This window comes from Protopterus annectens, chromosome 16.part0, assembly GCF_019279795.1.
Source record: "Protopterus annectens isolate FY-2018-M chromosome 16.part0, PAN1.0, whole genome shotgun sequence".
Lineage (NCBI taxonomy): Eukaryota > Metazoa > Chordata > Ceratodontiformes > Protopteridae > Protopterus > Protopterus annectens.
Genome location: NC_056750.1, coordinates 470,190,889 through 470,218,212, shown reverse-complemented (window position 1 = coordinate 470,218,212; position 27,324 = coordinate 470,190,889). Strand labels below are relative to the sequence as shown.

At 36.2% G+C, this 27,324-nt stretch overlaps 1 protein-coding gene across 1 annotated transcript in view; it reads left to right on the top strand.

Annotated features, from left to right (window-relative positions):
- TTLL11 (tubulin tyrosine ligase like 11) overlaps positions 1 to 27,324 on the top strand; it is a 1,746,306-nt gene that overhangs the window by 1,199,093 nt on the left and 519,889 nt on the right. The window contains exon 7 of the mRNA XM_044058582.1: positions 5,971 to 6,234. Within this exon, the coding sequence (XP_043914517.1) occupies positions 5,971 to 6,234 (264 nt within the window). The remainder of the gene's footprint in view (positions 1 to 5,970; positions 6,235 to 27,324) is intronic.

Sequence of the window (27,324 nt, the reverse complement as noted above, 5' to 3'; positions counted from 1 at the left end):
AAACTCTGCACTAGGAAGTTTTCTGCATTGTCTTTAGGGTGAACTAATTGCTACTCTCGAAGGATGGAAGTTTGAAATTGTTTTATAACATTCAGGAGCTGCAACAGATCTTAGCAAGGCTCTCTCTGTGTGTATTTTTGACACATATGTACTAAATCCTGACAGCTTCTAGCCGAGGGGGGTAGCATTGGAACCAGAAGTCAGATGACCAGATGTATGTGATGTCATTCTGTAATCCATCACTAAAAATTATATTTTAATACTAGGTAAGACTGAACTCTCATGGGAGTCTGTTTTTGGAACCTGACAGAGAAGGGCCCCTCACCTGCTTCATCTTGCCTTGTTCTAGTAAGTGAACCAGGGAATAGTAGTTATTTAGATCAGTCAGGAAAATATAGTGAGATTAGTTAAGTACTTTTTTTCTATATTTGTGTGAATCTATTCATCTGTTATTTTAATATTTCCTGTGATTGAAACTGATATTTACTGTAAACAGATATTTAGTATTTTTATGTTCTTTTCTTATTTAATATTAAATATATTTAAACTTTTCATTGTGGCTGGTCTTTTAGAGAATATTTTAATCTCTGAGAGTACTTGTATATATTTTGCAATAGCTCTAGCCACTTCCGAAAGCCTTGCTGTTGGTTAAACTATCATTTGCATTAATATTAATTTCACTTAGTATGATTGGGTACCCTTGCAAGAGCCTTAGAGTAGCTGGCTTTGGAGTATCTGGTGGTGGTGTAACTGCCTTATAGTCTAAGCAGAAGGGGCCATGGCTAGTAAAATGTGCCAGCCTTTCTCAGGTGTGTGTGCATGTGTGTGTGTGTGTGTGTGTGTGTGTGTGTGTGTGTGTGTGTGTGTGTGTGTGTGTGTGTGTGCAAAAATCAAATCTCAAAGTGTGTGTGTGTCAGCTGTTTGGAGTAGAGACACGAAGCACTGGTTTCACAGAGATGGTGTTGGAGAACTTGACTTGGACACTTGGCTGAGGTCTCAACTCTACAGCTGTGCCAGTGGGGAGTCTTATTTGAGACCTAGAGGGAGACAGAGAACTCCAGACCCTGGACTAAGTGTGTTCCCTGTGTGGTCTTAAGGAAAATTGTGCTTGATGCAGAGAGCTGCATCTGGAAATACTGGGTATACCCATTTTTGTTCCAAGTGAATGTCCCTCTCCAGTGCCAGTGGTGAGGATTCAGGCTCCTTGATTACTGGCCCAGAGTGAGGATGTCACAGATTATATAAGTACAGTGACTGTCCAGTGTAATTCACACACTGTACCTAATCAATCTTCTTGATAATCTTACCCCCCAAAAAAGAGGTAAAATATAGGGTAGAAATTATCAAGAATTCCTGTATCCAGAGTTGCATTTTTTTTTTGAGGAATGGGATCCAGAAAAAAAAAATAGTCAGGAAGAACAAGGATCCAGTCCGTAAGTTAAAAAGTGCAAGCTTGGGACTCCAGCTATGAGTCCTTCATGTTCAGTAACTGAAAACACTATCCAAGTGCAGGATGATGTACTCTCATCCTTAGTAGATATGCAGTGCACTGGGTATAGAAAATGGAATGTGGATCTAATGGTGGCAACCTCATTGGTGAAAAACTGAAAAGACATGTCAAACCAATTTTATATTAAAGCAGTATTAGTGGTGGCCAGGCTACAGAATGAAAGAGCATGTCTGGTTGCTTATTCTCATGAAGATCTTTTTAGCAAAATCAAACATGTTACGCCAAAAACACACTCCTGCAACCACATTTCAGTCTGTGTTCCTTCTGAACATAAGACATTAGGCTATATGAAAGTGATATGTTGTTATACAGCAGTAAGGTATAGCACACAACACTACTCTATCAAGAAAGAGGGCTGTTAACTAATGAATAAAATCAACAGAAAACAGAACATTTGTAACAAATGTTAGGTCAGACATAAATATAGATTGGGCTCATATGTTCTATGATTGCCTTGCTATAAGAGTATTTTGGGGGAGTGTTAATGAACTATTACAGGCACTATTCACAGATAATTTCACGCTTAACAATTCTTTAGTGCTTTTTAATACACCCATATCACACAGTGTTAAAAAAGTAAAATATGCTTTACTTTGAGCAATACTTGCTGTGGCTAGAAAGAGCATTACAAAAAACTGGATATCTGAATCCCCTCCTACTTTCACTGAATTTGAGAATATGTTAAATGAAGTTTGTCATTTACAACTTAAAACTATAATTTCTAGAACAACTAGAAAGACATATTCATACCATATGTGGGTACATTTATAAAATTTGTTGAAAAAGATTAACAATTACAATGAATAACTTCAGTTTCTTTTTTTCTTCTATATGTGAAACACAATCAAAAATGGTTAAAGTACTGCATTTTATGTAAAGATTAATGAATGTCTTTGTAAATACCTTAGTTATTTTATGTTATCAGTTATTCTATATAGTTATTTGAATTTTATAGGTTACAATCTCTGAAATTACAATTTTTCTATGAAACTTATGTGATTGTTTATAAATTTGTTTTATTTAAAATCAATAAAATTGTTTTAAAAAAAAAAAAAGAAATAGGGCTGTGACACTCTGCTCAGCCAGGAGAAAATGCTAACACACTCCAGACAACCAGGAGAGAGAGAGAGTGTGCTGCAACACACTGCTCAAACAGGATAGAATGCTGAAACAACTGTGCTCCGCCAGGAGAGAGAGTACTACAAAAATGCCCTCAGTCTTCTCTCATATGACCTGCTGTACCAATTAATTGCCCAGCAGACAGGCTTGGTCACTGTCTAGGAGCACAGCACTAAAATAGTGTGTTCAAACAAGATTCAGTCCTAGGCTCTCTGAATGTTTTGTGGCTGTGCATGAGAGTTCCATATAATTGTATTAACCCGTGGTGGTGGTGCTGCGGTAGCATTGTCGCCTCACAGTAAGACGCTGTCCGGTTCAATTCTCAGCAAGAGCGTCTTCTGCGTGGAGACATGCGTGAATGGGCATACCTTCATTGAAGGTTGTGCATCAGGGCTGGTAACTCGGCATGTAAAAATCAACTACCAATCATTAGCAGACCGGAGTTCCGATGTGGCGACCCCTAACCGGGAAAAGCCGAAAGACGCAACATCAAAAAAAAGGGGAAGAATTGTATTTTGAGAAATAGTTATTTAAGGAATAATAACATGCTATACATGTAGTGAAAATAGTAGGTTATATAAGTAATGATTAGTGGGACAGATGGGGAAGGGTATGCGCTCGTGGGATTATGAACTCAACTCTCTTTTAGATGGACTAGGTCAGTGTGCAGTACAGTGTGTGATCTATGCAATGCAACACATCTGATAGCATTGATATGGGCTCATTATGTTTGGACACAAGATAGTGAAGTTCCCCTCAGTTGTTGTGTCTTTCGGCTTTTCCCGGTTAGAGGTCGCCATGGTGGAACTCCAGTTCGCTAATGATTGGCAGTAGATTTTTACGTGCCGAGTTGCCTGCCCTGACACACAACCTTCAACGAAGGCACGCCCATTCACGCATGTCGCCACACAGAAGACGGTCTAGCTGAGAATTGAACGGGACAACGTCTTACTGTGAGGCAACAATGCTACCGCAGCACCACCACCGCAGCTGAACTGGAGGAAAATTACAGAGCCCTTTCCTGCAAACCCAGCACTTTTAGCATTGTACAGCAGTGCACCTCACTATGCAGTGGGCATGAACATGTTAATTTCATACTAATAGGGCTGCTGTATATCTGAATGTTTTTCTTTTTCTAGTCCAAAGTGGGTTGTTTGTTAAGCTGGGATGTCTGAGACTGCATCTATTTTTGCTGTGCTCACAATATCTTACTGGAGTGTTTTTGCTAAGTAATATTGTTTTATTCTTAGAAAACCAAGAAAAAGTTCTAAACCAATAAATACAAAAATCCCAAAGCAGAGGAGAAAAGCGAACCAGTCCAACAGTAACTCACTGACAGTTTTATTCAAAATAAAAAGACGAAACACATGTAAAATCAAGCGCTTTCGCCTGGATAAATACCAGGCTTTTTCAAGATGAACTTGCACTTAAAAAGTCACAAATTTATATACTGCAAGTAATGAAATCACATGATCAAATGTGTCATCTGTGTTTTATTCTTTCTCCAAAGTTATGTTAGCTCAGAAAAAGAGTGATTAGTGTTTCTGCTGTTTTTGTTTTATTTTTTTTATTAGCTGCAATAAGAATAATGAAGTAGGAGTTTGAGAGATATAGGGTGGAAAAAATAGCTCAATTTAAGTATTATGCATATTTGTGAAAAACTCATTCTGGTTCAAGTACTGCACCCTTTATGTACTCAGTTAGTTAGTTCCTTGATTTACATATGAAGGAAAGTGTTTTAGGGATTGGAAATTGAGATGACATAGTATAGACTTTTGCATGAACTCTTAAAGTTGATACCACAGTATCTCTTAGAATTCCATTGCTGCCATATAGAACATGCCAGTATCATTCATTTAACATGGTGTATGGTGCAGAGAATGCTACAATATCACAATCTATTTGTAAGGTCTACATGGCTCCCATATTGTTTACATTGTCTTTTATATACATTTCTCTTGCAACTAGTTTATCGTTTATTTGTAAGTTACAAATCGCTGCAGTGCTGTGCACCGTAATATGTTGTATTTTTTTCACTCTGTTCTTCTGTTGTGCATTTTGTTTATAAAATGAATGGTGCTTCTGTGTTGTATACTTTATCATTTATATACATTCCTTCTGCATCTGTTGTATGTTTCTAAGCTGCAAAGTACTGCCATGTGGAACACCTGAATATCTCATGCATTAAGTGCAGAGTGTAGCTCCGCTGTGGACCATTCATGATACAACATAACATGCAACAAACAGACTGCCCACTGACCTGCCTTTCATTCTCTGTCTGTAAGTTGTACATTTGTGGACTTGGTACAACCATAGTATCTGCAACAGTCTGCATATTTATGTGCCTTCACACTTTATATGACTTTGCTGAAACTGTCACAGGGTCATTTGAAGAATATTTTGAAAATATGGAGCTAAACTAATAAAACACACCACATATTCAGCTAAATTTTATGTGCCAAACATTTTGGTCATATAAATTTCAATGTTTTCTTGCAGAGCATCCACACCATAACACATTTTGCTGTTGTTGAATTATGTTGTGAGCTTAATTTTAATCATTTACTGCTGAATTTCCCTTCTGGAGAAAACTGCATAATGACCCCACAATATTTATGGCAGTAGAGGCCTAATGTGATTATTCTGATTTCTTTTTCTTCCAGAATTTTACTTTGTTTCTTAATCACACTACCTCAAGTACAACAATAAAATTTGGGATTGAAATATGCCTATTTCTGTTTGAGTTGTCCTGACAAATTTACAAAACCTAGGTAAAATGGCTTGAATATAGTGATTATGTTAAAATTATCACATAAACTGTTTTATTTAATAAAAAGTAACTAAGCTTTAGACTCAGCCTATCTGCTAACTTTTTCCATATCCATATTAACTTTTTCAGTATTTTGTGAGCCACGTTCATCCATCTGGGCAATAAATTACCCTTTTTCAGTGGAGATATAGGAAGAAAAGCTATATACAGATACAAAAACAGAAGTACAATGATACAATACAGTTCAAAAAGTTTAACCACAGCATAAGAAAAAAAAAATAGGAAAATTACAGCAGGAAGTGCAGTTATACAAATGTCAAAACAGATGTTGTACACAGTGAAAAATAAAAAAGTGGCTTTTCTTAGCGAAGCATAAATTAGATAAAATTAGTTTGAAATTGTAAGTATTACAGAGAAAGTTATATTGAGGGCTGTTTAGCATACTTATCAGTATCAAATTGATTGTCCATATTCATTTCATTTTTTAGCATCAGATCAGTTATAATGTAAAATACTGCTTATCTAATAGTATATATCATGTGTATGTATTGCTTATTTTTTATTTAAACAGATCTCTTCAGTCTGACCATGTGCCTGAGACAACCAAAGAAGAAGAGATATTTAATGACAGTCACTCCAATTTTCAGGAACAGGATGCTGGCATGCACAGAGAAAATAGTTTGCCCTCCCTTTGTCTGAAGCAAGTGTTTCCAAAGTATGCGAAGCAGTTTAGCTATCTGCGAGTGGTAGAACGAATAACTAATTTGTTCATCAGATTCCTTGGAATAAGAGGGACAACTAAACTAGGATCAACAGGGTTCCGGACTTTTATAAGGTTTGTGGTATCTTACATTTTTAAGATTGATAGAACATTTAAAGAAATTGTACCCATAGTCTTATTATTTTTAATGCTTGTTTGGTAAATTGTAAGTATGACTGAAATGATTCTGCTTGAAGTTTTAAAAATTATTAGAGTTTTGTACAATATATTCTTGTCATTTGTCTGAATGCAATGTGTGCAGAAAGACATTACATATTGTGGAAAAATACTGGTTGCAATAAAGACTGAATAAGTCTTTGTTTGCATTCAGCATACCATAAGCAATTCATAAGATTTACAGCACAGCAGTGTCATAATAATCTCACCTGAGAAACATACTTTTGGATATTTAATTCTTAGTTGTTTATGCCAGCATTCAGTTGACCCTACAAATTTTATTGATATCTGTAATACTGACATTTGCTTCCCATGCCTCTTAAATCTACATTTCTGTATGTCAGAGTTTAAAGTTGGCATTCACAGACAATTTCCTGTGGATATAGAATTTTGAAGCAGCAAGCATGCTATCCTCTAATGTTGATTTCTATCCTACAAGTCATCTACTGTAGGATTCTGGAATGAACAGATATTATTTCCACCTACTGTCATCAATTTATTTTCTACAGAACTCTAGTGAAAAATAGCCAGTTCCTTTACACATGCATACACACACACACACACACACACACACACACACACACACACACACACACACACACACACACACACACACTTGTTTTTTACCTAGCATTTCTGTTCTATAAATAAGGTCATTCTTGAGGGAAAAAAAGAAAACTTCAGAGAGGGCAGAGGGTATTCTTTAATAATAAGCCTGGAGTATCCAGTCTGAGACATGGATCAACAATAACGTTCTGTCCCAGTGGTAGTAGTTCTGTGACCTATCTGCACCAGAATAATTTATAGCAAGTATGAATTATGAATTTAGTGCAGCAGATGGGGCATGTATCTCTCTGAAAGATGCATCTCTCCATCTCAGACAAATGGATACATTTCTTTTCTCCTAAAATGGTATAGAGTCATTTATATTACAAGAGGGGATGTCTCTAACATTTAAAAGCATTTGGCTTTGATTATTTCACACTCCACTAGTACCATCCCTAGCACTAATGAATTCCCCTATGCTTTTTACTCAGTCTTCTGTACAGTTTCATGCTGCAGAAAATGTGAAATTTTCTAAATTTCCAACTCATTAATACTAAAACACTGCCCGGAGCAATGATTCTCTTGCTACTATTAAAACCTTCCTATTCTACAATTAGAAATTCCCTTGAGAAGACAGAATTGTTTTCTTATATGCATCACAATGAACTGAAGGGACGGCAGTTGACCTGGTACTGTTTGGGCAAGCTGGTTTGAGCATTAATCTTTTAATCATGTTGTTTATAATATGTTAATTTGTTATACACATTTATCTGTAATAAACAGCTGTGATTTTGCACATGCATGCACCCACACATACACCCACACAATTTACTAAAAATAGTAAGAAAACAAAACACAGACTTAATCATATTAAGACAGCCATAACCGAGATTTTAGCAATTAAGTGTTCAAGATAAAACCTTTGAAAGTGGTTAAATCCTTTCAGTTTATTATGAAGCAAAGACCATTGTGGCTTGTGCCATTTTAAACAAGTGCATACCAGGATATCCAGAATATTTTCTTTAAATGATAGCTAGAGGTGAAGGTATACAAGTACAGTTTAACACATTTTAGCATTTTACCCAGTTGTCATAGTTCACCTCTAGTAAATTTCATACATTTCTAAACATATTATAGAGTATAAATAGCTGTGCCCTCAACTTTGATGTGGACAGATACACCAAAAGAAACAAATCTGTTTTAATTATATTTTGAAAACAAGCAGATACCTACAGAAAGACCTGAGAAAGGGACATGACAGGATTGCTTTCTGTTCTCCAGTAATGCACTTTGTTTCAATCTTGACTTTCTCAGTCACGATTGAAACAAAGTGCATTACTGGAGAACAGAAAGCAATCCTGTTATGTCCCTTTGTCAGGTCTTTGTTTCAATCATGACTTTCTCTGCAGCTGCAGAACAAGAAGAGTTTGTATCTATTCTGTGTCCAATATGTTAAGTAAAGACTACTTGTAATACAAAATAGTGCTACTATGGTAGTTTGGACATAGGACAGTTAAGTAGATATGAGTTGCATCTGCTCTTTAGAAGGAGAATCTATAGTATCTGTGGGTTATGAGGCCTGTTCTTTTGAGCAATGATGTCTCCTGGTGAACTTTCAAGTGAACTTCAATTGATTCCAGGAGTACTGGGTAATACAAACTGCCACAGCATCAGGCCAAAGGAGCACTGATAATCTGCTTTACTTTATTTCGCCATCTTCATCAGACAAAATCAGGAGGGACAGCAGTCTTGGAACATAGATTTAGAGTTTTGTCATCACACTAATACTTTAACCACCAGTGTGACTTTGATTGTAAGTGCCATCTGGCCTTGTCTCCTACCTGGATTTTTTCTGCCTAGGGAAGTGAATTTTGTATTGTTACTTTATTTTAAGTCAGTTGTCTTGGACTACTGTGCCTTTTTAATAGTAACCTTCTTGTTACTTAGAGTTTACATGGAAAATATATCTAGATTATGGTCAATGACCTTCTTGTTACTTAATTCCAGTAACAATGACTCTTCTTCAACATTATGCAGTCAAAAATCTAAATGGAGAGCATTGTTACATTGAAAGTTCCAAAGCAACAACTACAAATTGTTGCACTTCCCTAGCTAATAGTCTTAAGTAAGGGGAAATGATGCTACTCAGTCCACAGTTCCTAAGCTGGACTTGGCTGTTTTTCATATAGACTTCAAGTTCAAGTTCAGGTTTATCTAAGTGCTTAAACTTAATCATGAGTACAGAAAGAATAAACTGAGGGTACCTAAGAAACGTACAAACATCCAATCAGTTAGGGTTTGTACTGTTTTTCTAATGACACTTTTATTTTAACCATGTTATTGCATTTTTGCATGACGTGTGTTGTATCATGTATTGCCAATATTAATTGTCTTTTTTTGGTCTTCTTTGGTACTACGGATTGAATACACCTGATATCAGTGTAAAAGAACAGAAACTGGCAACCTCGGCACACCACTATGCATGTGCCAAGAAATAGCCTTAGCACATGCAAAATTTAAATCAAAAACAAATAAAAACATAACTTTTTACATGGGGCAAGCTCCCCTGTACAGCCACACTTCCTGCTAATTATATATACTAACACACAAACACAGGGTAAGGGTATATTCTCCAACCCTGGGAATTGTGCAGTCTTGAACATGTACACCTGTCGACCAGCTCCTTAGTCAGACTAAACAGCTGTTGACTAAAACAAACTCAGCCTTTTGCAAGGAACCCATATAAATTTATATTGATCACCTTCAAAAATGGACCTGTCCCAGCAAAGCTAACCCAGCTAACAAACAAACAAATAAATAAATATGGGGCAGTTCAGTACATCTTGAATCCATTTTCATCCAAAACAAATAATCTGTTGTAATTTGCTGTGTTTGTAACCCCAGGCTGAACCCCCAAATTGTCCAGATAGGTCAGTGTTCCACCTGGTTAACAAAAGTGAATAAAATAAAATCAATTAAATAAATACATCTGAAGCAACTCCAGCAACAGGTTGGAAACTTCATAGATAATTTACCTGAAAGGACAACCCCCCCCCGAAAAAAACACCTACAAAGGGCTTTGCTCCCAGCACTCCCTTGGTCTGAGGTCACACAACTTTTTATTAGGAATTATTCAGTACCATTTCTCCATAACTTGTTACATTCTCCTTAAAAAGATCTGATTCATCTCACCAAGTTACTTGCCTCTAATACCCTTAAACACGAAGGATGTACTTTTGTCCTCTCTTAATGTGCTATACATGTTAGCAGTTAGCAATAACTTATTGTACGTATTAAGAAGGTTATTGGAATGAAACCATACAGATAATTTTTTGGCAGTCAAACATCCTTAAGAGCAGATGGTTGTAGTCTTGAGACATGGCCTTTAGAGAGTAGTCCATCTTTGTGAATGTATGCGTACTACATTTTCTTGTTTATTGCGGCCTGAAGTGATCAGTCACTAAGTTTTGTTAAAAGTCTACACTTTACTCAGTAGTGCTAAATACCAGTCTTTTTATTCTGTCTTCAGTAAAGTAAGTTTAATTCAATTGTGGGAAGTTTTCTATGACATGGTTATGATAAAAAGAAAAAAATACTATCTAATGCTTACCTGGTTGTCAGATTTCTCCTAAGGATTGCTACTGGAAGCATTTATTTTGTTTGTGAGAAGATCCCAGTGTTATTCATTTTGTACTACATTTAATGAGAAAACCATAGCTAGAAGAGCCAGGAATTTGCAATCTTTCTTAGATCATCAGATACTGATAGATATTGACAGAAGTAAAAAAAAAAAATGCTGACAGTCCTGTACTCAAAAACTTTATTCGGGAAACCACAACAGTTAACAAATCAATAACTTTGTTGTTGTTTTTCATCAAAATTTCAAGCAATTCAGTACCTTGCCTATCAAACAGAGTAACCAAATCACAGTATAATGGAGAACCTGCAGTCAAACCTGTAGGAAATTTCCAATACCCAAGTCCCTTCAGCACTACCTTTTTCTTGATACACTCAAGAAAGTAGGCATTTTCCACTTGTAACTTCTTGCATTTAGGCAGTTTGCTTTCAAAAGTGGAAAGAGACTGTTAAAAAGTGCCTCTTTGCACAACATTAACGTTGTCACAGTTGAAAATAATGTCTTTGTTAAACCACTGTTCAAAAGATACATCCAAAGTAGTGTTAGTTACAATGGTATTGGAATTGCGGATAGGAGTGCCTTGTTCTGGGGGAGGGGTATTCTCACCAGGCAACTGCAGAGAAACATTACTTCTGTTAGTATGAGGAATTTAAGTGTAGAGTTGTTGTATGAGCTGAGTAAGAAGTCCCAAAGTTTCCATTGGGTCGTCCCCCAAAGTAAAAGAACGAGCAGAGGAACCCATCAGCAGTCTGTAGATAGTAACAAATACGAAACCACGAACCAACAGAAAACTTGACAGAAATAAAAAAAACGCTGACAGTCCTGTACTCAAAAACGTTTATTCGGGAAGCCACAACAGTTAACAAATCAATAACTTTGCTGTTGTGTTTCATCAAAATTTCAAGCAATTCAGTACCTTGCCTATCAAATAGAGTAACCAACTCACAGTATAATGGAGAACCTGCAGTCAAACCTGTAGGAAATTTCCAATACCTAAGTCCTTTCGGCACTACCTTTTTCTTGATACACTCAAGAAAGTAGGCATTTTCCACTTGTAACTTCTTGCATTTAGGCAGTTTGCTTTCAAAAGTGGAAGGGGACTGTTAAAAAGTGCCTCTTTGCACAACATTAACGTTGTCACAGTTGAAAATAATTTCTTTGTTAAACCACTGTTCGAAAGATACATCCAAAGTAGTGTTAGTTACAATGGTATTGGAATTGCGGATAGGAGTGCCTTGTCCTGGGGGAGGGGTATTCTCACCAAACAACTGCAGAGAAACATTACTTCTGTTAGTATGAGGAATTTCGGTGTAGAGTTGTATGAACTGAGTAAGAAGTCCCAAATTTTCCATTGGGTCGTCCCCCAAAGTAAAAGAACGAGCAGGGGAACCCATCAGCAGTCTGTAGATAGTAACAAATATGAAACCAAGAACCAACAGAAAACTTGACAGAAATAAAAAAAACGCTGACAGTCCTGTACTCAAAAACTTTTATTCAGGAAACCACAACAGTTAACAAATCAATAACTTTGTTGTTTTTCATCAAAATTTCAAACAATTCAGTACCTTGCCTATCAAACAGAGTAACCAACTCACAGTATACTGGAGAACCTGCAGTCAAACCTGTAGAAAATTTCCAATACCCAAGTCCCTTCAGCACTACCTTTTTCTTGATACACTCAAGAAAGTAGGCATTTTCCACTTGTAACTTCTTGCATTTAGACAGTTTGCTTTCAAAACTGAAAAGGGACTGTTGAAAAGTGCCGATCCAGTGCATTATTCTTGCACTGAGCTCTAATTTCAGAAAGATAGCCAGAAATTCTTCTTTTAAGTCTGTTGAGCGTTCTCCCCACATAGAATGCTTCACAGTCATTGCAGCTAGCCCTGTAAACCACCTACAATGAGTTACAGTTCACCTCCTGAGTTGGTTTTAATCATTTTCTTTAAATAAGGGCAGAAAAACATGTCTCCCTCCTGTATGTTCTGACAAAAGACACAATTGACGCCACACTTATTGGTGCATGTATTCTGTGGTCTGGGCCTACCTTCAACCCAAATCCTGATTTTCCTGGCTTTCCTATACACAAAGGATGGAGCTTCTCCAAGGATGTCCATTAAATATGAGCTTTCAGTAATTATGGCCCAATTCTCTATAATAACATTAACAATGTTGTAATAGTCAACAGTAAAAGTCAAGATACAGATGTCTTTAGATTTGTTGTCCATAGATTTCTTTAACACCCTCCTATAAGGCCTGTTAAGTGCTGGTGCATTTGTACTTTTCAGTTCAATTATAGGTTCCAAAATTATTTATGTATGTATATTTGTTTGTATCTTCATTATATTCAAGAACACAACTTTTCACAGTGGATATTAAAGGGTACTTTCATAACACCTTTTTAGACAGATCCTTCCATTGTGTCCATCTGTTGTAGAGTGTGCTTCAGCTTTGCTTAAAGGATTACTGCACAGGGTATGGACCACACATGATAGATCGGCAATCTGTTTAGTTTACGGGTAAAGCCTGCAAAGATTACTGCAAGTCTCCAACAAATGTAATGAGTTTCTGAAAATACTGTAATCCTGCCTTTATTACAAATACCGTCATATGCATTTCAATACCTAAGGCTTATATGCTATCTAGTTATGTAAATATTCTCTGCATGGCAACAACAAAAAGGCTTTCAATGTTGGTAATTCTTTAATAGTATGCTTATTAAAGCTTACTTGCATCTTACAGTCTCAGACAAGCTTACCTGATGGTCATTAAAGCATTGCTACATGCATTTTCTGAATAAGAAGAAGCATAAATCAACAGTATAAAAATATGACAGAAAACCAGAACATTCTGCAAAATCAAGGACAGATGAAAAGCCACTGTGGTACTTGAGTCTACCTTGGATGGGGGGAAACTCTGCACACTTACACTGCATAACTGCTCCTTGTCTTGCTTGGACACATCCAGAGCCACTACGTGGGGGAGTGGGGTGCAACAAGTATGTCACAATTTGAAATGCCTCTGGCTGAAGGAGATGGCCCTGACACATTTGTCATACCTCTGAGCCTTAGAGCAAGAAATCTGGACAAAGCCATAAACAGAAGTGGGACAAAGACCCAAAAATAAGGACAATTTTTAAATACTGCTCTTATAAACTTATAAAGATAATGAATGGTCTTGCATTAGTATGAATTTTCTGAAGGGTATGAAATCTGAAACTCAAATGCTTGTCATTATTTTCTAATTTCAGTTTTTAATGACTTGCCACTAATTTGCCAGAAAACCACAATTTTATGAAAAACAGACCAAAAATGTGATGAAAATATAAAATAGCCACACACAGGCCCTGTTTGAAGCCACACACACACATACACACCCCCTACACGCGCACACACACACACACACACACACACACACACACACACACACACACACACACACACACACACACACACAAACAAATTAAAAAGCCTTGTTTCAAGCCACACATACACAAAATAAAAAAGCCCTGTTTCAAGTGACACACAGCTTGACTTCGTTAAAATGATGAGTCCATACCTCAGAGTCCATTTCCAAGCACCTTTCAGTCCCACAAAGTCTCCACTGCAGGTTTCACCCTTTCCTACAGCTTCGGAGTTCAATAAAAAAAGAAGCACCCTTCAGTCCCACGAAACACCCTTCAATCCCACGAAGTCTCCAGTACAAGTTTCACCCCTTCCTGCAGCTTCGGAGTTCAGTAACTAAAGAAGCACCCTTCAGTCCCACAAAGTCTCCAGTGCAAGTTTCACCCCTTCTTGCAGCTTCGGAGTTCAGTAAAAAAAGCCCCGTAAGAGCAAAGTCCTTCCCCTTCTCGTGAGAGCTACCAGCCTGCAGCTGTTGCAGTATGATCCCCTTCAAGTCTATGCAGTTGTAAACTGCATATATTTCTGGGATCTCTGTTGTCTGAATGCTGGCTGGCTAATTCAGACTGCTGGTGAATCAGTCCAGATGTTTGTTTGCATGCGTGAAGCCTAATCCGGACTGCTGGTGAACCACTCCGGATGCATGGAGTTCTGGGAATGCATGTGAACACACATCCTTGGAGTTATGGACGGACTTGCTTTTACTTTTTTATTTTGTTTTTCTTTACTTTTTTCTTTTCTTTTCTTTTTGTTTTATTTTCTTTTACAGCTGGAAGGGCTGCAGTCCTGCAGTCCAATAGCACGAGCCGCCTCTGCAAAATGGATACCTCTGGCTACATCCGTGAGCAACAGCACTTGATAATGGGCTGGCAATGTCTGCTGCTAATCATGACTTTTGACACAATTCTATGTAGGTTTCTAATTAACAAGTTAAAAATATTAAATATTAATCCATACATAATTCAATGAGTAAAATACTAGATAAGCAGCAAGATTCAGTAAGTCATTGTGAGTGGTTAACTGTACCCTGAGGTTGTCATATATATCTGTGTGTTGGGAGTCACTTCTTTTTGGAATATTCTTCTCAGGTATAAAGTGGAAAATTAATTAGAAATTAGCAGACATGCTAAAGATTGCAACTTTAGTAAAATGATTACTTCAATAAAAGACACCAAAGTTTTTAAAAGTGGTTTACAACAATACACGGTTAGTTCAGAAGTAATGCTCTCACCTTTAATGCAAATTAAGTGTAGCAGTGTGAGTCTTGATAAAAAAGGGCACAAACTGTGATTATAAGTAAATGGTCTAGTCATGAAAAAGGGACTGCCATTAAAGATATAGTGACAGTCACAAAAACAAATTACAGTTTGACCATTATTCACCTGCCAGTGTTACAATGGCATATTATGTAGCTCATCTAATTGTAGAGAACATGTCTAGTTATTTGAAGAAGTCATTGTGCCACTGCATACGTCATTCATTTAACCTATTAATGGCTACAGAACTGTGTTTTGTATCCTGCAAACAAACCACCTGAAAGAACTTAAAATGCACAGTAATGTATTAGCTGAAAAATAATAGGCTCCAGGAACTACCATTACATTCTGTTTCTTATAGGTTACTTAGATTTGACTCTGCTCAGTTTTATAAGGCAGTGCCTGATTAAGTTCTGTTTGAAATTTTATCCTTGGAACACTCTGCTGGAGGAGCTAACAGCAGATTGAAAAACCTAATACTAAAAATTAATATTAATAATTGAAACATATAATAAGCAACATCTTCTTAGATTATGGAAGAACACTTCCTCTATAATCAGAATTCAGTCATGAACTTATTAATTTTATAGTTATATTTTATATATTTTATTTTATTTCCTTCAAGTGTAATGTTGATTCACTATATGTATATGTTTGTATAGACAGAAAGAAGGATGAGTATATATTTTTTATAAAATGTGGGGTTACAGCAGTCAGTCTTCTTGAAGGCAAGTAAGTCATACGTTTGACCTTGAATCTAGACTGTATAAAATCGGATGCATGTTTCCTGAAGCTATTTAAAATGTATTAACTATGCAGCTGGGCTAGTCTGAGGATCTTCTTCAGCCTCAGCCTAAGTTATTAGACAAACATAAAATAAAACATGAAAAATCATACAGCAATATGTGCTATAGTGTAAATAGCAGTAGGAAAGGATCATGCCATTGAGCATATGTGCAACAGAACATAAAATAATGAAATATCATACTTTCCTTCTAAGTCTTGGCCCTTTTATATGAAATACATGCGTCCATATCACAACATTGAATACGTGAATATCGAATGCTCACATGAGCGAATATTCAAGTACTCGAAAATGGTATTGTGGGGGGCTGTGCCCCCCACCCCCACTAAATATATATTCCTACTCCGAGATTGCACTACAGTGAGGAAAGGGCAAAAATCCTGATCTTCACTGTACTGCAAAAAAAAAATTCATAAACTGCGAGTACGTGAATATTTGCTCTTGTGAGCATTCGATATTCACATATTCAATGTTGTGATATAGACCTGAAACAGACATAGAAGCAGTGATTCAAGCAAAAGAACCATTCCAGGAAGAGCAGCAGGATTAGGAAAACAAATGTCACCAAAGCAGTAGCAGCAGAGTGCAGATGAACAAGACAGGACCTTTAGTAAGAATAATTACCAATTGTCCCCATCATTACTTCCTCCTGCCTCACCTCTATATCCTCTAAGGTGAACCCCTTCCTGTTTTAAAATTAAAATTTGCTAGAAAGGATTAGGTAAGAAAGGTAGTGTCAAAAGGATACTTCATAACTTTGAACCATTCCATTCCAGAACTGAATATGTTACTTTTCTAGCAGAAGAATAACTGGACTTAACCTTACAAGTAATTTATCATTTGGATACCCAAGCTATATGACCACTGCCTAATGCAGAGAAAGACAAATATTTTTATTTAAGACTTTATTGTATAAACATGAAAACTCTATGAAGAGCTATGTTGCATCTTTCCAATCTAATTAACTTCATCAAAATGAAATATTTTGATATGTTGACACTGCAGTTAATTCTGTTTATGTAGGATGTCCTTCTAATGAAATCTATTTTACATATATCCTTTCATAATACTCACAGACAATTCCTCAGTTTCAGGTAGGGGAGCATTCACTATCAGTTCACATTATTGCCTTTTGGCCTTTCTACTGTTCTCAGAAGTTTACAGAATACTTGGCCTCGGTGTCTGTGCATCTAAGATTAACAAAGATCCACAGATATCTGTATTTGAAGACTTAGCGCAGACCCTTTTTTAATTCCAGTGTTTGGTTGTATCTAGAAATTAGGCCTACAACCCTATAAGTCAAAATGGTGTCTAGAAGCTATCTTATTTAGTAGAATCACCATCATTTTTCTTAATCAAGACAAAGATCTGCCTAACAGAAGACTTTTTCAGCCATTCTGCACTGTAGCTTCACTTAACTGTATGGTAATTCCTAAAAGTACTGCATACATCTTTCACTCTTCTGATGAAAAATCCAGCAATAAAAAATATGCAGTCAGTTGGTTATTTTTCTGTTTCTGTATCTGAAATGAAACTTCTGTAGTGGCACTAGTGAATGTTTTTAATCAGTAGCATCTCTTATCTGGCTCTTCGCTAAAGCCAGAAACACTATCCAGATATGCCATAGCTTGTGCTTAGGAATTCATTCTCAAAGGATGATAGTGCAAGACCTGTTGTTTACTTTACAAATGGGGATGCATATTAATGTGAAAAAACAGAGTTGGAAATCCAGATAGCTCTGATAGGTTTCTAACCTTTTCTGTAGCTCAGATCTCATTAAGAGAGTTAAAGGGAACACAAAATGATGTGAAATATAAGCAAGGAGGTACTTATTCTTTGTAGACTGATGTTGATTATTTGGAAACAGGCTGTCACATTGAGCTTTATTCTGCAAACCATTTATGTTCCAAGCCAAAAGAATACTCCAGCAAACTCCTTTAATTGAGGAATTCCATCCTTTTTTGAGGAAAAGTTGGGAAGGGACACTTTTCTGGACATAACAAAATTAATAAGATGTCCAAAGATGGATTGTATCTCGTATGAGCACCTCTTGAATTTCACTATTCTGTTCTAGATTGTCTCTCCCCCTGACAGTACTGGCAGATTTTGTTTCTGACATTTGGAGTTACCTTTTCTATGCATGCAGTTCACCAGCACATTCAGTGCTAAAGTTCAGAGCTGTGGCAAGAGATTCTGGCACCTCAAACAACACAATCATTTGATGCCCCGTGCTTTCAATAAGCAATCAGAATTGATTAATGGCAGCTTGTAAACTGTCATACTGTATATTTTTGAAAGAGATTAGCAAGTTTATAGGTCACTACATCAATAAATGTATTTCCATGAACTTTCTGCAGATTCATTAAACATGACAGCGTTGAAAGTTTATAAAAAAGTATGTTTATCATGCAGCAGCTTAGTAATTTGTTGCTGCCTCAACAAGAAAAGAACAGCTTGCAAACAGTGAAACTGTTCTCTTTTAAAGGTTGCATAAGTATTCAATGCCCCTTACAATTTGGTGACTGGAGCATCTACCCTATTTGCCATACCCTTCCCATGGCTATGCTAAAGCTGCTTGTAAAGGAAAAGAAAAAAGAGGCAGACATTTGAATAGCTTCTTGCTGGCCAAGGCAGGCATGGTTCATTCTTCTACATAAATAAGAGTGTCAGAACCCTTGACATTTACCTCTGCAGTACAAGCTATTAACACAGAAAGGGGGTTGGGTCTGTATTCAGATATCCAGGCTCTCAGCGTCACAAGAAAGAGTAGAAGATCTCAAGTTAATTTGCCACAGTCATGTCTTCCAATAGGATGCACTTTTTCTACTAAAATGTCCAGTACCAGAGAATGTTACCTGTCACAATGCGTAAAATGTTCCCACTGGTGTCAAAAATGACTTTGTAACTGAATGTCTGCTTCTTTTTCCATGCATGTTACAGTTATTAGTGATTTTGTTATAGTATCTTAATCTATTCTAAACAGTTTTTGATATGAATTCTACACCTCATAGATATATAATGGCTATGTTTTGAGATTTTTATTTTGGAATTTCACATTTGACATTACTTCCCTCACATCTTAGCAGTTTAGCTGACCTCAAGTATCTGTTTAAAAAAGCTCTCTTTTGGAGTTGCAACCTCCTCAACTGCAGGGTTTCTGAACTGCAAGTCTTAGTGTGCAAAGAAGTTTATACAGCTTTCCAGACTAGACAGGAGTCTTTAAGAACAAGTACCGTCTTCATACCTAAAGTGGTCTTTGAATTTACCTTGCATCAATCCATTTAGTTACCTACCTTCTTCCCAAACATGTGAATAGGGTGAAAACAATTGCACTACATAGATATTAATGATGTCCTCAGGGATTATGTAGAGAGAACTAAACCTATTAAGGCAGTCATATTTTGTTTCTATATGAGGGAAACGGGGCTTTCCGGTGACTAAACAGATCTTGTTTTTCTAATAAAAAATGTAGCAGTATCTTTGTTGTGGAGTTTGGGCTCATACCACCAGTTCAACGGGTATTAGTGCAGGCTTTTTTTCAGAGTATATCATTGAATTTGATGTTCCTATTTGCTACCTGATTTGCTGAACTTGCACTACCAAGCCAACAAGATAGGAGGCAAATGCATTTTATTTATGTTACTTGAGTAAATTTTACCAGCTGTGTGCTGATATTATGTTTTATGTAATCTTCCTTTGAAATTATTTTGTGATTTTACTTTTTTAGACCGAGTTAGGGTACTAGGCATCCCAAAATGCATTTATTTGAAATTATTTTTTTCTGTTGAGAGGAGAGGGAACTGGACTGTTTCTAGGCTTCTGATTGCTTTACACATTTAACAATGTGTTGTTGCTATTGTCCAGTGTGCTTTTTTGCATTTTTTTAAGATTTTACTAGCATACTATATATTGAACATGTTTGTGTGGTGCTTTGAGCAGCATCAGTACAAAGTATACTACAAAGTTGCAAGCACATTTTTATAGTTGTTTGCTACTTACCTCCACTAAATTTCATTATTAGTCTGTTGCTTTACTTACTAATAGCTACTCTGTAAGCTGCAGGGTGCTGCTAACTGAGCTTTCTGGTATTAGTTGCCTTTAGCTGTGCTGTGAGCAGCAATATAATGTTAGCTGTTCTGTTTTAGTTTTTGCCACTGTGTTCTTCAACTTTTGCTATTATGCAGTCATCCCTAAGGTTCATCTTTCCTATATTCTTGATGTTACTGCTGTTGTCAATCTCAGTTACAAGCTCAGATTCTTAGTACCCAAAGTCCTTACTGCCCCCATAGTACAGTTTGTAGACACAGTCAAGCTACTATACATCCCAAAATAGCAAGTAAAATTACAGCAAATTCTAACTCTGACAATATCAAAGTTAATGTTCTTGATGCCAGATGACTCAATAACAAATCGCATGATCTTGTGGCTCTTCTGCAACTTGAACACATTAATATATTTGTCATAAGTGAGGCTTGGTTTCATTGTAAAGGCAGTACTCTCTCCTTTCCTGGGCTTAGCACTTAACACATACATTCAGACCTGAGGGATACTTTGGGGTGGGAGGCATTTCCATATTTTCTGAAATTATATTCTCCAAGATGCACAAACTGAGCTCATTGAACTCCCAACTTACCCTAAACAAAACAAATTATTCATTTATAGTCTACTATAGGACATCTTCCATCCTCAAGTGAACACAAGAGATTCCTAAATGTATTCGTTAAACTACCAATAACTATATTTTTATATATCTATATATATATATATATATATATATATATATATATATATATATATATATGTGTGTGTCTATATATATATATATATATATATATATATATATATATATATATATATATATATATATATATATATATATATATATATATATATATATATATATATATATATATATATATCTATATATGTATATATATATATATATATATATATATATATATATATATATATATCCAGCACTATAGTAGTTATTTTAACCCAAATGGGTAAAATAAAAATAAAAGACACACCAAATGGTTCCAAGTCTTCTTTAATGGCCAACCAATCTGCCACATCGAAGACAAACCTAGGTTTCGCCCATCATTGTGTATTACTGAGAAAGTAGAAACCCAATTTATACATTTTGCTTCTTGGGCTTCTTATTATGAGTGTGCTGCTGTTGTTCATCAATCCGACATCCACTAAATGGAGCCCATACACCATCCAAAATGTTTAAACAGTCATATGTTTCACCATCAACACTTTACCGCTGCATAAAACCCCCATTTAGGGTTTACAAATTCACCAGCACACTAAAACATAAATCCACACCCATGAACATCCAGTGCTCGGTGAATAAAGTGTCTGGACATGCTAATACATCCACAAACCAAATATCCAGCACTATAGTAGTTATTTTAACCCAAATAGGTAAAATAAAAATAAAAGACACACCAAATGGCTCCAAGTCTTCTTTAATGGCCAACCAATCTGCCACATCAAACACAAACCTAGGTTTCACCCACTGGCATCATCAGTGTATATTAATGAGAAGGTAGAAACCCAATTTATACATTTTGCTTCAATAAGGTAGTAGGAAATTAATTAACTATAGCATGTAAACATAAAATTTTAACACAAAAAGAAAGGATGTGGATAGTGTATTTGGGTGCTCTATTCAAACCATGACTAAATGATCATTGGTAGGTAAATTTAGTTTAGTATAGGGATTTTTCTAAAATAGAGGTCCAATTAATAAAGTGGGTGAATTGTGAAAATATTGGTCTATATTACTTTTGAGTATGGTGCGTTCATTATACTCAAGGAGTATTAGCTGTATTGGGTATTCTGTGACTTTAAGAAGCCCAAGAAGTAAAATGTATAAATTGGGTTTCTACCTTCTCAGTAATACACACAGATGACGCCAATGGGCGAAACCTAGGTTTGTGTTCAATGTGGCAGATTGGTTGGCCATTAAAGAAGACTTGGAACCATTTGGTGTGTCTTTTATTTTTATTTTTATTTTACCCATTTGGGTTAAAATAACTACTATAGTGCTGGATATTTGGTTTGTGGATGTATTAACATGTCCGGGCACTTTATTCACTGAGCAATGGATGTTCGTTGGTGTGTATGTATATATATATATATATATATATATATATATATATATATATATATATATATATATATATATATATATATATATATATATATATAGATATATATATATATATATAAAACCTTCAGAGCACCTTGCTATAGAGCACAGAAAACAAACATGCAGCTTTGTCAATTGTTCTGCCCCCCCCCCCTCTAAATTAAATATACCAACTCTGAGATCGCACTACAGTGGGGAAAAGAGTAAATTTCCCAATCTTCACTGTACCGCAGTCTCCATTCCATTTGTTTTCCATGCTCTGTTTAAATGTAGAATCTGTTCTTATGAATGCAGTGTAATCTGCATTCGTGCTTTGTGACGTGCAATAGCTGCTTTGATTTTGAGTTTCAGCAATGTTAAGTTTTGCTTATTTAGGATTTCCATGTTTTCAGCATGATGATATTAATTTCAGCCTTCTGGTATTTCAAGGATCTGAAGGATATATATATATATATATATATATATATATATATATATATATATATATATATATATATACACACTTTAATAATGGGTGATTTCAACTACCTGGCCAAGGATTAGTGCAATTATACCTCTTATACTCTTATACCTCAAAAGTTGCTTATACCCAAAAATTCCTGTTCTTAATAAGTGATAATTTCCTAGAACAAACAGTAAGCTAGACCAAGTGACAGAACATTCTAGACATCATCCTTTTTCAGCATAACCCACACATAGGTTCATAGGTTTATAGGTTGGTACTAGGCTATCGGCCCTAGGGCCTATACAAGCCTAGCCATAACAATTCCCTGGCTATTTCTTCCCACAGTATTTACTACCCTGAACCCCTGTCTAGCAGGGTGACTGACGTGATCCCCAGGGTGAATTTCCTATCTCTCATCCAATCATCAAGGTTCCTTTTGAAGAGGGCCAAACAGGCACTCTGCTTGACATGTATGGACAGTCTATTCCAGAGTCTGGGAATTCTCTGGGTCAGGAACCTATCCCTCCAGCATATTTTGTTCATTGTGATGACAAGGTTTAGATCCCTGGAGCTTGTGTCTCTGATGGATTGGGATTTCTTTAAGTGTAGCATGTTCAACAGCTCTGGGTTTGACATGGCCTTGTATGTTAATCAGAGATCGCCTCTGAGTAGCCAATATGCGACATAGTATAGGTGGAGTTTTTTTTAGACGTTCAGCATAGGGCATCTGCTTTCGGTCTGTGATTCTTTTAGTGAGGTATTTCTGCGGCCTTTCCAGTTGTTGCAGATGTCTTGAGAGGTGCATACCAAATGGGGCTTTGTATTCTATAATGGGTCTAATGAGGGTTGAGTACATGCACCACCACTGTAAAATCAACACCCCTGGTTAAATCTGACCACAAATTAGTGACCTTCTCTTTTAAAATTCTCAAACACTACAGCAGTGAACAAATCTGAATTTAAGAACTGCAAATGGGAAATGTACTCAAGTTCTGTGATGATCTCTTGAAATCTACTTGTACTACAACCGGATCCATGTAGCTACTACATATATAATGGAATTCTACTCTCACTTACAAAATTGTACAAATATGGCATTCCCATTAGAACCTAATATAACAGAAAATTTAAACACAAACTGCCTTGCTGGTTGTCTACCAATAAAAGTAAGCTCTGTCACAAACGATAAAAATATATATGTTGAAGTCCGGAAACAAATTAAAAAAAATGCTTGCATTAAAAACTGTCAAAAAGATCAGCAAAAAATTAGAAGTGGCCACGAAAAAAGTCAAGGCAAAACACAAACTGAAGCCTTCACGTGAAGCCAATAACTATAAATCCTTATTGAATTACATCAGAAAACAAATAAATAACACCCAGCAGTGTTCAGGACTAATCCAGAATATCATCACCCACTTTGCCCCTAAAGACATAGCTAATGTACTTGCAGTTATATTTAGCACCAGCGTTACCCATTAGCGATCATCAGAACTCCACAAATCCCTGAATGTCTTACAATCCCTGAAAATCATCAAGACACATGTCAAAAATATACCCTCAAAAAATCAAAATACTGCTTTTATGAGCCCAAGGCATGTACCTAGCCAATTAATATAGCACCATACATGCCCTGGTAGAACCGTCCTTAACTTGTTTAACATAAGTTTAGCCACAGTCTGTGTACCTGAAGTATGAAGAATGGCTGTTGTAGTGTCCCTTTATAAGAAGAGCCCTAACACATACTGCAGAACTATAGACCTATCAGCCTAATTCATCTAATTTGCAAAGCCATGAAGTGTATCATATCTCCCTTTGTTAAATGTGATATCAAATCCTCATACAGCTAGCTCTCAACAGTTTGGTTTTATGAAGGGTAGTCATATCTGCCTAATTTAGTTAACTTCTTTGAGGCTGCAGAGGCAGTGGAGAGTTGTCACTTGGTCCACACAGCCTGTTTAGATCTAGCCAAGCCATTTAACACATCTTCTGTGCTGGTATTTTAAATAAACTAAGACACCTAAATTTAGACCCTTACATAGTAGACGGATAGCAAACTGGCTCAAAAATAGAACCCTTATAGTCAAGGTTGCAGAAGCTACCTCATAAAGTAAGAATGTTACTGGGTGTGTATCTCGAAGTTCAGTGCTAGGTCCCTTCCTTTTGGCATATACTTGACAGCCTCCTAACCATAAACCCAGACCTGTGGCTAATTAAGTTTACAAGTGACTGAAAGCTGGACATGGAAAGTTTACAATCACTGCTGATATAAGTCAGGGCTGGTAAAATAGACATCAAGTAATTCATTGGTACAGTCTAAGAGATCAGGAGAGTCATTGACTGGAACAACTCTACATTCAAAATAGTTCTGTAAATCAAGAGCAATTTCTGTGGTGAGTGTGTGAATCAATTCCTGGTATATGTCATTTGACATCTCTGGATTAAGTACAGTCCTGTCTTGTACATATATCTTCTCTTGCATTTTAGCATTAAAGTGTTTAAATAAGTTCCATTTACCATGAAAGGCAGACAGTTTACTTTATTAAAGTTTGTATGTAAAGCTATATGTCTACTTTTCATGGTGGATAGTAGTAATATTCAAAAAATATTTATTATATATGGAATGTATTTAAACATATTTATGGCATTGTGGCTAAGATTGATGTGAAACCCATGTTTATTTTTAAGAGTGGTAATAACTTCAAGAAAAGAGGTGAGAATAATTTTAGAGGGAAAAAGTGTTTATGGATGGTCCTCAAGCATGGCTCAGTGTTGTTCATGTGACCAATGTAAATCATTCATGTTGTTAAATATATTTCGTATGAAAGGTAGCTGAAATTATTTATTCAAATGTCTACTCTGATTGTAACACAGATGGGGTTGTTTATACTGCCTATTGTCTATACTACCTAGCCTTCTATATTGTTATGACTAGCAAAAGTTTAAAATGGAGAATTTATCTGCATGTGTAGGCAACCAACAGGAAAGATTTGAATAATTCCTTAGCAAGGCATAGTGTTAGTTGTAGCAATTTTAATACATTTTTATTTTTGGTTTAGAAAAGGAGGACAAAAACTGAAATGGGTTTTAGATTAATGCTTTACTTTAAGAAAATTATATTGGCATCTTTTTATTTGAAGCTGATAAATGGCCAGGTTTTAATAATTACCTTTCTATTAATTGTGACATTAAGGATAAAAGGGATAAAGTGAAATTATGATGTTCTGTTACTGTTTGGGGGTAGGCACATGTTTTATGGTGATGCGTTTAAATGTCTTACTTACTGATAGTATTGTATTCTGAATAAGTTCTTCATTTTATGTGGACAAAAGCACGTAATTTACAATACATTTCCTGCAGAACTCGATTGATTCTCTTTTTCTTTAGTATGTACAATTACATTACACATTCAATCAGTGGTCATTTGTTTAAAATTATGTCTTTACAAGAAAGATGTGACTACAATGTGAGCTGCAAGGATTAGCCATTGATACAGAAGCAAGGGCATTTGGTGTCCTTAAAATGTAGCTATGGTTACCAGTTACACCACTATAGAAGTTGGCAGTGATGAGTCAGGGGTTCTGCAAGAAGAATACATCTGCATATTTTGTTTATACTAGTTTGTATTTTATACGAGTTTGAGCTTGAATGTAAGGTTACAAAAGGAAGCCATGTTCGATTTTAGGGATGAGCACATTTTTAGTTAAGACATTACAAGCTGTAAGGGTGATGAGGTATGAGTTCCTACAGCATAGTTTTAGTTAGTGGAGTGTTTTGCTATTAATATTGTCAGGGTAAGGTCCAAGGTGATCCTTAGGCATTTGCGTTCTGTTACTAGTGGTAGTGGGTTGCCATCTGTATCAGTAATAATTCGATTTGGGAATTTATGTAGTTTTTACAGGACGCAAATATCATGATGATAGACTTCAGGGAATTGATTATGAGCTTATTTTTATTCATTCAGTGGAATAAATCTGTAAAGATTGTACCTGTTACTACAGGACACTGGGTTTCCATGTTACTCCTATCTGTCCCCCCCACTACTTATTTGCTGCTTCTGCCTCAACACTCCTGATCCCTTCTCTAAACATATGATTTCATACAATTTCCTAACTGTTCCTGAGATTCAATTGCTGTAATTTCACAGCTCTCCCTTCCTTCTTTCTTGGGTTCTCCTTTAACTACACCTCTTCTCTCTGATCCTGCCATTCTGTTGCTTTGCCATCCATGAAGGCTTACCCCTTTCTGTATGTCCTTCCTCTGTCACTACTTTATCCAGGTCTCTTTGCTTATGGTTCATTCCTGCTTCAGTCTCTACTGTAGCATCCCTCCACCTTTCATTTGTCTCCCCAGAAGCTATGGTTTGGTTTCCTTTCTTTTGCTTATGGTACCATGACTTTGCCCTTCTCCGTTTTCTCAAGGTGTACTACTGCCTTCTGAATATCCCAAACTTCCTGCAAACACTGCAGTCATCATTTCCTTATACATCCCTTAGCTACTCCAAAAGTCCAATGTGGCACATCTAACCCATATCATCTCTTTCCTCTTCTCCAGCCCAAGATCTTATCAAGATTATTTGGTAAGAAACAAAACAAATACAAATGACTGCCCTATTAAAAACATTGTTTTTCTTTCATACCTTAAATGGTTACTTAACAAAAGAAGTGCTAACAAATACAACATTCCTTTAAAAAATGACAGCTTGAAGCAATATCGATATGCATTAAAATATAATGTAACACCC